Below are 15,640 nucleotides of genomic sequence, written 5' to 3'. Positions count from 1 at the left end.
TGGTGACTAGATTGGCCCGTTCTAGTAAATTACCAACGTATTAATTAAAACTTCCTCACAAGCCTGAACCAAAATCAATAAAACATGCTTTTGTGCTGCTACGCCTAAGGATTCACGTTCTATTCACGGTCGCGGCGGCCGCTCGTCTGAAAGAGGCGAACAGCGAAAACACCTGCGTGTTAGAGATTTCCCCGCACGTTAAAGGTACCATGGTTGTCCAAATTAGTCCGGAGCCCTCTGCTACGGCTACATCATCGCCTGTGTAGCGTCGGAGCGTTGAACTTCATAATCAATCAATCATTCAATAAATCAATCAATAAATCACATTCGCAACAAAACAGGAAGTTGTGCGTCGGAATGTGCTCCTTTTACGATTGAAGCAAATATTAATCAGAGTATTTCAACACAAGTAATTGTACAAGATTACTTTTAACAGCGGTGTTTTGACCTAGACTATTTCTGACTAAATCAACCATTGCTCCTGCGGCATGCAGAAAGCAACATAAGCTGTAAAGACGGCCTTTTTTCTTGTGGTCCCAGTATAAATAACAACATCTCTGAACGTTATTTTCCTTAATCTAAGAATAAACTGTCTGATTTCGTGTTTAACTTACAAATTCAGTGACCTCCTGTCCATTCTCAAAACTGACCACACGCAGTGAAGGTGCCGCCACTGAACTTTTTTGAAGTGTCAGGGTCAGATCATCGCTAATGCGCAAAAACATCTCACCATCTTCACTGCGTTCTTCAAGAAGCCGTGGGAAAACTACTTGCGGGGCTGCAAGAACTGCAAAAAAATTGGTACATCTTTATGCGTTAAAGTGAATACGATCCCCTAATCATCGTCATCATCAGCTTACTCAGGTCCGCTGCAGTACGAAGTCCTCTCCCATTTACCTCCAACCGCTCCTGTCCTCCCCTGCTCGAGTCCGAAGTTTACCCCCCTTTTTCTATTTCATCAGTCCATCGGGTTAATCACCTTCCCCTTCTAGTACCATCTCTTGGTATCCTTCACTATGTTACCATAATTGTCCACCAGAAGTCCGTTCGTCTCACTACGTGACCAGCCCAAGTTAATTTCTTTTTCTTTATTTGCAATATGATATCTTCTACTCTACTTCGTTCTATGATCCAACTAGCTCGTTTCCTGTCCCTGAGTGTTATTCCGAACATTATACAACTCTCTGCCCTAAGCTCTCAGCAGCTGTGGCACACCTGTCCACCGCTGGCGTCGGAACAGCAATACTGCAGAGCATGCTAAGGCTATCTGGGTCCAGACAGGTCGCCATTGGAACTTGACCCTGGCAATGTTCAAGGCACGCGCCTTGTCTAGTGAGGGAAGTTTAGCTGTACTACTGGAGGAGCTGTCGGACATTAAGTGGGATAGTAGAGGGTTAGGGTAAGTTACGACGGAAGAACGCTTTATATAGCTCACTGGCGAGTGCACTGTATGTTACAGTGGACCCCAAGAGGAGGTAAAACATGAGGTGAGATTTTTAATCTAGAAATAGCAGGAAACGTGGAGGAATTTTTTTGCTTTATAGAGAGAGTCGTGGCTGTTGTGATCAAGGTAAACAAGCGATACAGGCTAAAGATAGTACACACCAATGCACAACAATGATGCACCAATGCACCAGCTATGGTGATGATCAATGCACCAGGTATAATGGCGAAACCATGAACAGCTTCTACGAGGACGTCGAATCAGCAATGAAGGCAACAACGCAGTTTACGATTTTTAAGGGCGATAAAAAGCAGGGAACAATGCAAATTCTGACGAAGGGCGGGCAGAAACACACACCACAGCGCTTGTGGTGTGTGTTTCTCCTTCGTCATAACGCGCGCTGTTCCCTCCTTTGTATCTCACCACCAACTAGTCCAACATGATACACTTTTGACGGGAGACGCAAAGGTCAGTAAGAAGTCAATGGGAGAATTAAGGCCAGTGGGAAACTTCGGAATAACCTAAGGTTGATAAACCTTAGGTCATCAACTAAGGACGTAGAGGTGCTAAGCTAGATTAGGAGCAGTGATCGTAGGACGTTTAGATGCAATCTAAGGCTGAATCTCGAAAGAGAAAGGAGGAAACTCGTAAAAACTAAGAAATCCAGCATAAAGCCAGTCAGAGCCACATCCCAGGCGTTAAAAATACCTCCTCAAAATAAATTCGAGCTTCTGAAGCAGCAGAACGAGGCCAGTGTAGACAGCCTAATTGACCACCTAACATCAGCACTCAGTGAATCAGCAGCGCCTGTGGGAGAAACAACGTGCAAGAAGCTAATTGGAAAACTAAGAAAACGAAGGAACTATTTGTCAAACGTAAGAACATGAAAGTGTCAAGTACCGCGGATTCGATTGCATCAGCCGAGCGTCTGAAACTGATTAACAGAAGTAAAAGCAACGAAATTCGTATATATATAGCATGGCACTGATTGAAGAAACGCTGCAAATAAGTGGAAGCTTGAAAGCAAATAAGACAAAGCTAGCCATCGGCAAGGACAGAATGTAAGCACAGAGACGAGCAGGGTAACATAACGCCCAACTTGAACGAGATAATAAACATAGCAGAACGACTCTACACCTGGTTGTATGCCAGCGACGTTAGACGAGCAGGAACACAGAGAGTGCAAGCTCAACTTGCGATGTCCCACTACTAACTAAAGAGGACGTAGAAAAGGCTCCTAAAGGCATGAAGGGAGGAAGAGCTGCAGGTGACGACGGCATAACCGGTAATCTTTTGAAGGGCGGAGGAGATATTGTACTAGGAAACTTGGTGTATTAATTTCGGAATGCTTTAAAACTCGGAAAGTGCCCATAGCCTGGAGAAACGCCAACCAACATTATTTTGATTTATATGACAGGAGATCCCAAGGACGTCAAAAATTACAGAACCATCAGGAAACTCTCCGTTTTGTACAAGCCTTGTACGAAAGTTATTGTTAGCCGGGTTGGCGACAGCCTGGATTTCAAACCCGGAGAGCAGGCTGGGTTTAGCATGGGGTGCTCGAACATAGATCACATCCGTGTAGTAAATCAAGTGACAAAAAAATCCGTAGACAAAACTAAACCCTTTTACACGGCATTGATAGATTATTCGTTTGCATTGAATTCCGTACTCACCGCGTCCGTCCTAGAAGCCCTAAAATATCAGGTAATTGAGTAAACATACACAAGACTTTTAGAAGACATATATAAGGAATGCCCTGGCAGGAAAACCCTCCACAAGCAAAGCCGATCCGTACGGGAGTAAGACAAGGAGATACCATCTCGCCAAATATATTACCAGCATGTCTGGAGGGGTACAAAAAGCTTGACTGGGAAAGCAGAGGATTAAGGATAAACGGGGAATACTTGAGCCATTTCAGGTTGGCAGACGACATAGTCTTGCTGATTGAGGCTCCCGAACACGTACAAACAACGCTTGAGGAACTAAAATCAGAAATCAATGCAATAGGGCTCAAAATTAATTAGAATAAACCTAAAGTAGTGAGGAATAGGCATGGAAAAAACGACCTCTTCAGCTTAGGAAACGAAACGCTAGATGAAGTAAAAGGATATATAACTACCTCGGACAAATGGTTAGTGCTAACCCAGACCACGGGAGAGAAATCCGGCGCAGAATAGGTATGGGTTGGGGAGTACTCGGCAAGCACTCCCAAACAATGAAAAGTAGACTACCTCTGTCACACAAAAGAAAACTCTACAACCAGTCAAACTGTGGTTATGACATATGGAGCTGAAACTTCGCGCCTATTTGAACAACGACAAAACAAACTTAGCTCGGCTCAACGAGCCATCGAACAAATAATATTAGAAAAGCGATCATATTATCCGTAAAAATGCTATCCGTACAACCTGCTGCGCTTTTGAAAAAAATAATTGGTGCTTGGAATTCCGCACAAAGGAAGAATCACTTTTTATTGGCACTGAAAAACTCATTTTCACCTAACCAGGAATACAAATCGCTGCTGTAGTGCGAACTTCTTTGAAATTTATTTTCATAAACCGTAAGATGGCGGCACATTTTACTGCTCAATACGCGCAGTGCTCACGGATTGAAACGCGACACTGCGAGCGCGTGGCCGCCGGTACATGCAGCGCCGCCCGTGGTCGCCCGTGGAAGCTAGGTGTTGCATTGTTGTATACCGCGAGGATGAGAGCGTGTTGACCGTAGGATTACTGCTTCCGGTTGCCAATGAACAGGGCTGTGGTTCCCTGCAGTGACAGCGGGGCGCTGCGAGCCTGGAGCGCTGGAACGCGTTTGTGGGCCGACGGTGGTAGCCCGGCTGTGCGCGCAGCCGATTTCGCCACATCGTGTGTGCGCGCTCTTGTTACGCGTGCCCTTCCAATACGCCACAGTAATGTTCATGTAATGTACAGTCACGCTCATCTGGATAAAAGAAACTTCTGTACGAAGAAACCGCAAACTTTATACCTGGATGTAAACTAAAGATAAAAAATTCCCCCGCATTTCCCCGAGGGGGAGAATGTGAAAGTGCGAATGCACGGTTGTCGGCCCGCTTGCGGCGCTTGCGCTCGGCCCCCGCAGCCCACCGCCTCGCTGCCTTCTCTTCCATCTCTTCCATCGGGTTTGTAGTATCACGTGTACACCACGCAGTTATCAAGCCGCTATAACGCCGCTGAGTCGCCAACGCACGCCGCTGACGACGTAGTTTGAATGCGTTAAAGATATAAGGCGCGTCTAACACTGATATCACCGTCGCGGCCGTGGCTTGGTCGGTAGCGCGTCGCGCTGCGGCCCGCAGAGTCCTCGGATCGAAACCTGGCGCCGGATGCTGTTTTTTCTTTAAAGAGCACTGCGGACGCCGCCGCCGACGCCGGCGGTGGATGGTTTGGGGTCGCTTATAAAGAGCATTCGCTCTTAAAAAAGGGAAATACGCCTTTGCAGGCACGTTCGCGTAGGGTGCGGTGCATTAGTACTTCGTCGGCTCTCCTCTTTTTTTAGTTTATATCACGGAATAAAGTTGGCTGTTCCGTCGTGCAGACGCTCGTTTTATTCAGATAAGCGTGAGCGTGCCTTACACGCAACTTATCTGTGTCGCATCGGAAGGGCAGGCGTAAGAAGAGCGCGCGGGCATACGATGTCGCGAAACTGGCTGTGCGGACCGCCGTGCGCCTATCACCGGCGCACAACCGCGCTCCTCCACCCCAGGCTCGCAGCGCACCGCTGTCGCTGCGGGGAACCGCAGCCCCGCTTATTGGCAACCGGAAGCAGCAAGCCTACGGTTAAAACGCTCTCATCCTCGTGGTATACCGCAATGCAACACCTAGCTTCCACGGGCGTCCACGGGCGGCGCTGCATGTTCCCCGGGCCACGCGCTCGCAGTGTCGCGTTTCAATCCGAAAAGCACTGTACATTTTGGTAAGCGAGTAATGCATGTTGCGTCAAAGCATGACCTCCTCCTTGTTTACGCTTTTGTTATTGAAGGCCCGCATGTGTAAAGCTGAAAAACTTGTTTCATTTTGAAGCATTACTTTACGCTACCGAAGTTTGGCGGTTAAAACACACATCCTGTACCGGCAACACTGGTCTCCCAGCCATAAAGAACATTAAAACCCGATAAAAAATAGTTTAAGTTTGAGGACACTGAACTGCCTTGTCCAGTGACTGGAAAATTGTACGTTTATTTTATTTTAAGAAAAAAATGTCTAACTAAAACCATCCTGAAAACAATCAAACTAGCTGTCATACCACTACACGGGCGTTGGCACTTCCTTCACATCCACAATTGTAATTTCAATACACACCATCGTAGTGCAGCACCAAATACTTTCTTAACGCGTGTTTTAAATAGAGTGACTCAGGCTACATGTTTTTGGCGTAGCTTTTCTAGACGTTTTGTGCGGAGCCGGTATTGAAACTAAAATGGCGGTAGAAATCACTCTATTTTTTTTTTAGAAAGTTCCAAACCCTCTGGCGCACCTCCAAAGGGTTCAGGCATGAACAACTCATGACTGAGAACCCCTTTAATTTTGCGCAAATTCACCAGTTCTACGCAAAAAATCTCACCCATTAGACGTGCTTTCTTATTTCCCGGAAATCGCGCCCTACACATGTGGGTTTGTTACATTTCTATTTAAAAGAATTAGCATGCACAACGTTTGTCCAAAAGAAGAAAAATAACTATTCAGGCCACAAGAAAAGAGCGTTGTAACAAAGCAGGGTGATATAGAGAATATGGAAGATGAACACTATACAACAGTAGGCTTCATTTCCTGTTATCGTACTTACTGCCACCATTTCAAAACGCTTTGTGCAGGCATCAGCACTTACGAAGACAAATATGCGATTTATTTTAAGGCACGTTTTTTCTTCCAAAAAACGGCCCCATTCATGCGTTCTAAAAACTTGCGGAACCTTCAAATACCACGAAAAGATAATGTTCACTCTGCGTTAGTTAAATACACCAGGGCAGGGCTGCACCCGTAGAACCTCAACACTCAAGAATTGTTTCTAAGCCCGATGACTGTAATTAACTTGATATGCATATTTAGTTTGAGAATTTACAACCAAAAAATAAATATTTCTATTTTGCACAACGGTTGCAAAGGCTTCAGAAGGAACGACACCAACAATTCAATAGTATATAATAAAAACGTTGTTAAATATAATCTGAAACACATAAAATAAAATAGAAAAGCATTAAAATAAATTAAAATAATAAAATAACAAAAGAAGCAAATCAGAACTACTTTAAAATAACGCTCCCTTCATTCATAAAACATAACCGATGTAGATTTTGGAAACAAATCCGCCCTCCTAGAACAGACACCCCAGATTTTTCTCAAGAAGAAAAAAAAGCTATAGCTAATTAATGCAATCATTTTTTTCACTCTGTATTCACGAAAGATTACAGAAATACCCCAGGCCTCCCTTTCGCCGATGTTATTTTAATTCACCCCTTGATTATCACTGATGAGGCTATTCTGAACCTCTTGCTGAACGTCGATCCTAAAGAAGCATGCGGGCCCGATGAAATCCCTAACAATTTTCTAAAAGGTTATGCGGAATGGTGCAGCCGGTATTTAGGACTAGTCTTCCGTAAGTCTGTATCTTCTTCAAAGCTTCCGGATGATTGGAAAAAAGCAAAGGTCGCACCGATACCTAAAACAGGCAATAGCGAAGACCCATCTAATTTCAGACCGGTCTCACTTACTAGCACATCATGTAAATTACTTGAACACATCATTCTGAAGCACATAACACTATTCCTAGAGACAAAAGGCACCTTATCACCTTACCAACACGGATTTAGAAGAGGGCTATCCACAGCAACACAGCTAACTGAAGTTGTACATGACCTAACGTTTTCTATTAATAACCGCTCGCAGACAGACTTGACACTGCTAGATTTTTTGAAAGCATTTGATTCAGTATGCCATAAAAAATTACACGCAAAACTCAAAAGTATACTTGGTACCGGAAACCTAACAAACTTGATAGAAGACTTTTTATACGGCCGCTCGCAATTAGTAATCTTTGAAAATGTACCTTGAGATAGCATGCCCGTAACACCCCGACTCCCCCAGGGCTCAGTTCTTGGCCCTCTGCTCTTTCTTATATTGATAAATGACATAACAACAAACATTTCCTGTAATATCGCACTTTTTGCTGACGACTGCATTATGTACCAAGAAATCAACAGTTCCAAAGACCAGGTCGCTCGACAAGAATCTCTAAACCAACTTGATAACTGGTGTACTAAGTGGCAAATGAAGATTAACCTCAGAAAAACAGTGTGTATGACCGTAACGAGAAAGACAGAACCCATGAATTGTCCTTACAACATTAACGGCACGCAACTGGTGAAAGTACAGCAACACAAATATTTAGGCGTAATTTTAACATCCAACCTTAAACGGGACTCACACATCGCTCACATTACATTCAGTGCGTTGCGCAAATTCTTTTATATTAGAACGTGTCTGAGGCTCGCACCAAAATCAACTAAGCTTTTAGCCTACACCACATATATCATACCAGTATTAGAATACACCAGCACCGTATGGTTCCCTTATACTCTTACTAACATAAAAAGACTAGAAAAGGTACAGAGGCAAGCTGTAAGATTTTTCTTCAATAAATATAAACGTACTGACTCACCAAGTAATATGCTATTGGACTGTGGACTTCATACACTCGAGTTTAGAGCTAAACAAGCCCGTCTAAAATAGCTCTTTCAACTATTGCACAATCGTTATAGAATCGACGCATAGATGTTCATCCACCCTTCATAATCCCGGCATACAAGGCAAATACACGCGCACAATTTGACTGAATATCCTTGCAATAATGACGCCTTCAAATATTCTTTCTTCCCGCTTGCTATCTGAGAATGGAATCGCTGGGACCCATCCGTTACTAACACGGATTCACTAACTCATTTTTTGTCCAGAATCGCTAACATTACAAATTAACAGGAAAGTAAAACATGCAACTCTAATGTTTATGAAGTGTGGACTCGAATGTTATGTATTCTGTACACTTCACGGCGAGCACACCTAAACTTGCGTCTGCATAAAGTACAGCATCATGTTCAGTCACTGCGAATTTTGACTGTACTTACTTTTCTGTAATATACTTTCTCGGAATACAATATGTATGTCTTGCTTCGCAATGTTCTTTATCTTTTTTTTTCTTGCTTTGAAGTAAATACTATATACCCGCATGCGCAAACTTCCCGCAGTGTAATTGCTTGATGACTCATGGTTTTGAGACTCCTTTTTACGGTTCCGCTCGGCGCGGTATTGTTCGTTATGGTTCGTGCAACGTATGGTTCATCTGTATATCAATTTCTTTTCTTTAGACAAGTTACTTTTTTTTTTGCTTAATTTAGTGCACATTGCCTGTTGGCATCCTTTATAAACTAAGGAACCTCAAATTAATATGCTTATATTATACGTTGCTCAACCCTTATACATGTTTGACTTGTTTGTATCCTTTAAAAATATGTGTAATCTAAAAAATATGACGCTTACATCAGAGTTATTTGACCCTTCTTCTTGCTTTGGCATTTCGTTCTTATTTCTGTTGTACCACCTACCGACTAATTACTTTTGTATGTACATGAATACACCCTTGTATGCCCGCCTGCCTTGGTCTCAAAAAGAGGCTGGCAGTTTTTCAAATAAATAAAATAAATAAATAAATGTCAGAAACACTGTTGCCACCAGATTTACGCTATCCAGGCAAAGGTAAGTGACCAAATACGCCAAAACTAAGAACAACAAGCACTTGACTTACCCAGTGCGCAGCTCCAAAGGAAAATGAGAACGCTGAAAACAGACATGTTTTGGGTCCACGACTATCTACTTCCTTCCAGATGCACCTCAAACTTTATATGAATAGAGGGGTCTGTAAGTTTCAAACACAGTTATAAAGACCCCGCACCTGCTACTCGGGCATGTTTTGGAGTGCCCTTTTAGACAGTGAATGGCAGTCAGTTCGAAAAACCGAAGGTTCCTTCCCCTCTTTTTATCAGGGACCCTTCAACAATCGGGGTTAGACAAAATCTCAGAGCGAGCAAACGGCTGCGTCTTTAATGGTGACTCTTTTTGAAAGCGAAAGTTGTGCTGGTACTCAAACAAGCGACAACCTAGCAAAAAATTAGAACAATAGACTAAAAGTGTATTCTGCGCATGATTTCTTTCTTTGAAAGAAGAGAATAAAATTATGCTACAACTATCGGCAATTCACTTAACACGAGTCCAAAACATTTTTTTTTCTTCCTGCTATAACAAACACGTGTTTTACGTAGTCTATATAACAGTATGTATACCCAGCGTGCATATAACCTTCCTCTTCTGAGTTTTGCATAACCACGCAAAAGTCACACATGAATAACGAGAGAAGCTCTACAGAAAAAGTGTACATGACAAAGGTTATAATCCAGCAGTAAACCCGAAAAAAGCCACGCTATATCTTTTATTTCATCAGCACTGATTGCTGTTTTACTACTGCTTGGGAACCGTGAACCCAACGAACTATGGCACTTGGCCGTTTTGTTAATGGGACGACCTTCCCCGCCTATTAAAAGAAACGTTCGAATCTGCTGATAACTCCGAACTGTTTATTCTGGATATTGTCTGCCCATCGGGTGCGTTTTAAATGCAGCCACAGAATACAGATATTGTAACTGGTGTGCATCCAGGGTGAAGCCAAGCTTGGCTGGCTGGGAAGATCATAACCCAAGTATCTGCGGAATACAGAAGTTCTAATTAAACAACTCAATCAAGTAATGACCACAGGCACGGGCCTCTGGCAACGCCTATATTTTTGAATTGGAGTGGTGCTCTAGTTATCAAAAAAACAGGAGTGACGTTTCTTGTGGCTGCCAGAGTTCGCCCCTATCTGCCCTAAAAGACTAAGTGCGCCTTCCTCTTCCATAAGAAGCTCTTTGCATGGGAGCCACCAGAGCAGTGATATACCGTATTTACTCGCGTATTGACCGGACTTTTTTTTTTCAAGAATTTTGATGCAAATTTAGGGGGGCGTTCATCACGCTGGGTAAATTTATCGTGAAAAATTTTTGAGCCCAGAAAACGCAAGCAAGTTGTGGGTCAACATTTTTACAATAGGTTTTATTAGCATAATAAAAATAATAAATAAAAACATAATACAACATCCGCCCACCACCGCCAGCCACTTTGCAAAGTGACGCAAAATGCAGTTGTTTTCATGAATAAGGCAACGCGCGGAGCGAGTTTGCTGCGAGGTGACAACAGTTCGACGAATAAGTAGCTGCCACTGTCACAGCGCGGGACATCAAACAGACATGGCTGCTGACGCAGCAACCTGAGTGCGTTTTTTCTTTGTCTTGTGAGTAAGTCATGTGCATTTAGTGAGAGTTTCTCCATCATCAATACTGAACGCATGGTTGCCGATATCGCTAATCTGCCGCAATAACGCAGCCACGTCCTCTTTGAAAGAAAAGGAAACTGAGGTAAGCTCGCCCATCAGCAGGCAGCCTTGGCACACATATCTCATGTTACTGCGGCTAGTGCAGGGTGCGTTCATTGCGCGGGAAATTTATATATTCAGAATTTGACGACAAACTTCAGGGGTGCGATCACAACGCGAGTGCGGTCATTATGCGAGTAAATACGGTATACACAAACGAAGGTTAAAAGCAGGCAGTGCAACGAATAAGGCCACCGGGTCGGATATTCATGAATACATACACGCGCAATATTAAGCAACACAAACAGCGCAGAAAACAGATGATAATTTTTTTTACGTTTCCCGTTGTTCGCGCAAAGTGAATGAATTTTTCGAATCCTATTTTGTGGCAAGGATGTGTTGCTCGTTTTCTCTCGCTGTCTTCATGAAGCCTTACCAGCTGTCCATCACATTGTACCACACACAAAACTCCTCTATGACCATTGAGAGGCTTAGCTCATTTATCACGTCCGTTGAAGGGTTTCCCATCACGCTGAATACCCGGAAATTAAGAAAGCATCATTTTATATCATCTCTTTGGGGGCACTTTATATTTTTCTATTCTTTGAGGCGGATCGAGCTTCGTTTCTCCTACCATACTAGAAGTCGAGGGAGAATATTGATCAGTACAGAACTACGAGCAAAGTTGGTTAACATCCGCAGCACCGATTAGCCAAAACCATCCACCACACTGATTAAACAAAATATTCATTTAATGTCTTATTTCGATTGAATGACGCATTTTGAGAAACACACATTTAGAAAGGAGTAATTCCGAATGTGTTTTTTTAGAACACCACATTCAAAACACCGCGCCCCTTGAGAAAGAAAACGAAGCATCTAGTTTTATTTTTACGGAGCTCTGTAAGATAATCATCCGTACCGGGTGCCACAAACCACGGCATTTCGGCCAGCACGCTTTCCACAACCTTGAAGGAGAGAACGCCATCATCCATGTCCCTTCACCTGGAATTGCGTCGAAGAACAAGACCTTCAAGACTACCCCGCACGAGAATATGGAAGAAACGCTGTTTACGTGGTTCGTAGATATGAGAGCAATGAATACGCCGTTCAGCAAGGGAGTGTTACAACAAAAAGCAGGGCTGCGACCTGGTGCAGGGGTGCAGGGGTCTGCAGGGGTGCAACAACGTCAGGGCAAGCCCCGGGTAGCTTAATATTTTTTCGCTGTCATTCAGCGCATGTCTACATCATCGGCAGGTGAGTGCCGCGTGGCCTCCGCAATTACGAAGGCATTGTATACCTGCTTGGATGCGCCTCGAATTAAACAGCAAATTTGTAGAATCAACTGCTTGTAAAATAGCAGTACATATTTTGCAAAGATCTCGATTTAACGAAGTATTTTGAGGTTCCCGGTTAGTTCGTTCGATAGGGTTTAGTCTGTACACACGGAGGCATCATCTGCTAATGGAGTGGCATGAAGAAAGAAGCAGGTATAAAACATGCGTGAATAAGCCGGCCGTAACAGAGTGGTGTTGGACTGCAGACGCCGACCACAAATATGCTCACTTCAACTCCAAATAAAGTTTCTCTCCCTTCTTCTCTCCCTCCTTCCCTCATTTTCTCTCTCTCTCTTTCTCTCTCTCTCTCTCTCTATGTCCTTGAGAATTCATGGCCAAAAAATGCATGTTTTACGTGGCCGCAGGGCAAACATGCGACAACCAATGATTGAGGATGGTGGGATGCCACCGGATGCTGGTCCCACCAAGCTTCGTTTTAGTCTTAGGCTAAGCCCACAGTGCTACACTGCACTGCTGTATTTGTCTACGCCTCGCCACCGCATTTTTAACATCAGAGCTGTTGTAGAAAGGTTAGTTCGCCGTTGCAGGAAAAAAAATACCGAGAAAATGCCCGGCAGTCGTGAACACGCCCCTCGCGGTGACCACCGATCGCCATCGGCACGCGCAGCAGCATTACCAAAACAAAATCTGGCAAGAACTTCGAAGAGCTACAAAATGGTGAGCACTCATGAAGGCGGGCCTCGCGGTGACCGCCGAGTCCCCGGCTGGAGCAGTGGCTTTATCAAAAAGCAAGTCCAGTGCTGTCGTCGAGCGCTATCGCGGATGGAAAAAAACTGAAGGAAGCTCACACTAACCCGAAAGACGTGAAGGTAGCGAACCTCTCCGCAACCTTCACGACCACCACGACATCTTAAGTCGATGATTGCAGCCGACTTGCTCCTTCTCCGCTGCTGCAACGACCTTTACTCTATTACTGTTGCTGTAACTGTGAAGCTCCTTCATTTTTTATGAAGTGATAATTATTGGACATCACCTTGGAAGGGCTTGCGCTATTACGGGCTATCTCATTCGGAACAAGGGTTGCAATGATTTTTTTGGAGAATCTTGGCGAATGATAGTGGGCATGCTTGGCCGGACAAACGCGCACCCGGGGTACTGGGTGGACGGCGCCAGTCATGCACTACACACGAGTTTTTTTTTCTAATTACCGGGCGGTAGCCGCAATCTTGGCCGATCATCAAAAGTGGATATGCTTGGCTTGACCATTGTGCGGCGGAGAAGCTTGCAGTCACTGCAAGCCACGCACACAAGAACGCTCGGCATTTTCTTGTTTTATTGCGAAGTAGTATGACTCCACCAGCCAAGAAAAGTTTTGTGTCCGCGTCAGAACAAAACGCCAGGCTAAATGAAAGAAATATTGGCACCGTCAACAATCGGACCTGAACCAGAATAGAGAAACGGAGTGAACGCCCCTCATCTTACCGGCTAAGCTACGCCCACACGAGGAGACGGGTAGACAGACGGTGTACTCAGCAAGCACAGCGGCGGGTCTACCCCCTGCTCTCACTGAAAGCCCTCGTCTGAAGTGCAAAACGCATAATGTATGATAATGGCGTACACGTGGTTTGTATTAGCGGCGAACGCAGCAGCGTCTGGGGAGGCGGAGTGCGGAGAGGACGCTCCTTGGCGGCGACGCATGAAACAACAGTTAGGGGGAGTCACGCATGCCGCCCTCTTCCTCGCCCTTCAACAGACGCTCCGCTTCGTTTTCTTTTTGGTGTCGCCGCTGCATTCGCTTACCCAGTACTAGGACGCACCCCCGCGAAACCCAGGTAACGGGTGCCAGAGTTTATGGTTTCACACTTTTTAGAGCCACCTGTGTGACTTCAAGTGACGTCGCCTGGGTAAGCGTTGTGGGCGTCGTTTACAGCTTCGCAGTCCAAACAGCTTCACAGCGTGCATTGGAGGCAACTTTGTTTTAACTGTCAGGCTGTCGCCGCGAAGAACGCGCTCACGTGCGCTGTGAATTTTCTTGATATTTTAAGTGCGAATGCACTTCTTAAGCGAGCCTGAATCGTCCGCCGCCGTAGTCCGCATAGCAACAGCTGCGGGTGCGCGCGCTCCTCGTCTTCCATAGCAACGGGGGGAGATGGGCGCGCGCTGCCTGGCCGCGTCCCCATGGCTCATTCTTGTTGTTGTTCCTGCTGACATGGCACATACCCACGTGGGGGATTGGCCAGGAATCGGGCGTGAGAAGGGCTAATGCACCCGCTTAAAGGAGTACTTACACGAAATTTCAAAGCTGAGATCCGCTCTAGCAATCAAGTACAACGACAACACAAATAGGTGTCTGTGAATAAATGCATCTTTCTTTCTTTGTAGTTGTGTGTGTGTGTGTGATCTCTCTTTCGCGAACATTACCGAACCGCGCAAATTCAACTCGTGCATTCGCACTTTCACATTCTTCCCCTCGGGGAAATTTTTTAACTGCGGACACGCTACATTGACAATTTGCTCAATAGCTTCGCTGTTAAAAAGACCTCTAGCGCTGTCCTTAAGCGCTACCACGTGTGTAAAAAAATTTCAATGCTAATGCTGATGTAGAAAATTCACCCTCCTTGGGAGAAGTCACCGCGGCCGAAGCATTAGTGAGAAGTAATTATGGATAACTTAAGACATAGCTACGAGTGTTGTAATCCTTCCCGAGACGACTTGCAGATCCCGCCACCGCTGCCTCGAGTCGATGACGAAGAGCTTATGTAAGTCTACAATGCTTAGGATGACATTGCATTTACCACTCGCCGCGAAGGGGACGACCTCTTCTATGTATATTACTACAATTACTACGACCGCGACTATGCAAATAAACAATGGCACTGAAACGTAATTATGTGTTCGGCAATGCTCACCTACAAGAGCTTCACCATTCAAGTCTTGCGCGTTCGTGCAAGCTTCCCTGGACTTATTTATTTGTTCCACCCACTCATCAAATAACAGTTGGTCGAGAGACGTTATCCTTGTATTCCAAGACGAGGCAGCAAAGCAGCTGTGGAAGATGGACAGCGTCTTGAAGTGCAGTGTGGAAGTGATGACGTGATAACGTATTCCGAGCTTTGATAGTAAATTCATCCAACGAATCTGTGCTATATTCAGATGTAAAGCTGAAGTATTTAAAAGACACAAATTTCGAGTTTCATTCGTTCCTGGGGCAGGGAGGGTGTTGCATTTTTTCTCGCGGATTGAGAGCAATTGGCCAGAAAAAAGGTATGAATCTGTAATGGCGGCAGCCAAGGTCGGTTAGAAAAAAGTAAGCTGCGGGACATCAGATCTAATTGAAAATTCGCGGCAACATAACGTAACGTGCAAATATAGTAATGTTTTTTAATGTGGTCTTGGCCACCTTTCTCAGATGTCCCCAATG

General features: G+C 44.7%; 1 protein-coding gene across 2 annotated transcripts in view; it reads right to left on the bottom strand.

Annotated features, from left to right (window-relative positions):
• Window positions 1-9,390, bottom strand: part of LOC144142267 (venom metalloproteinase BumaMPs1-like) — a 42,449-nt gene extending 33,059 nt beyond the window's left edge. The window contains exons 1-2 of one of the 2 annotated variants that reach the window (XM_077673634.1): window positions 9,266-9,390; window positions 615-787 (exon numbers count right to left, since the gene is read on the bottom strand). In XM_077673634.1, coding sequence (XP_077529760.1) covers window positions 615-787; window positions 9,266-9,311 — 219 coding nt within the window. In that variant the 5' untranslated portion in view covers window positions 9,312-9,390. The remainder of the gene's footprint in view (window positions 1-614; window positions 788-9,265) is intronic. The other variant, XM_077673635.1, reaches the window with a different exon arrangement.
• Between the last annotated feature and the right edge of the window lie 6,250 nt (window positions 9,391-15,640).

This window comes from Haemaphysalis longicornis, unplaced genomic scaffold, assembly GCF_048455015.1.
Source record: "Haemaphysalis longicornis isolate Haplotype H1 unplaced genomic scaffold, Haemaphysalis longicornis Haplotype H1 scaffold_6, whole genome shotgun sequence".
NCBI classification, from domain to species: Eukaryota; Metazoa; Arthropoda; class Arachnida; order Ixodida; family Ixodidae; genus Haemaphysalis; species Haemaphysalis longicornis.
This window is presented reverse-complemented; position numbering and strand designations above follow the sequence as displayed.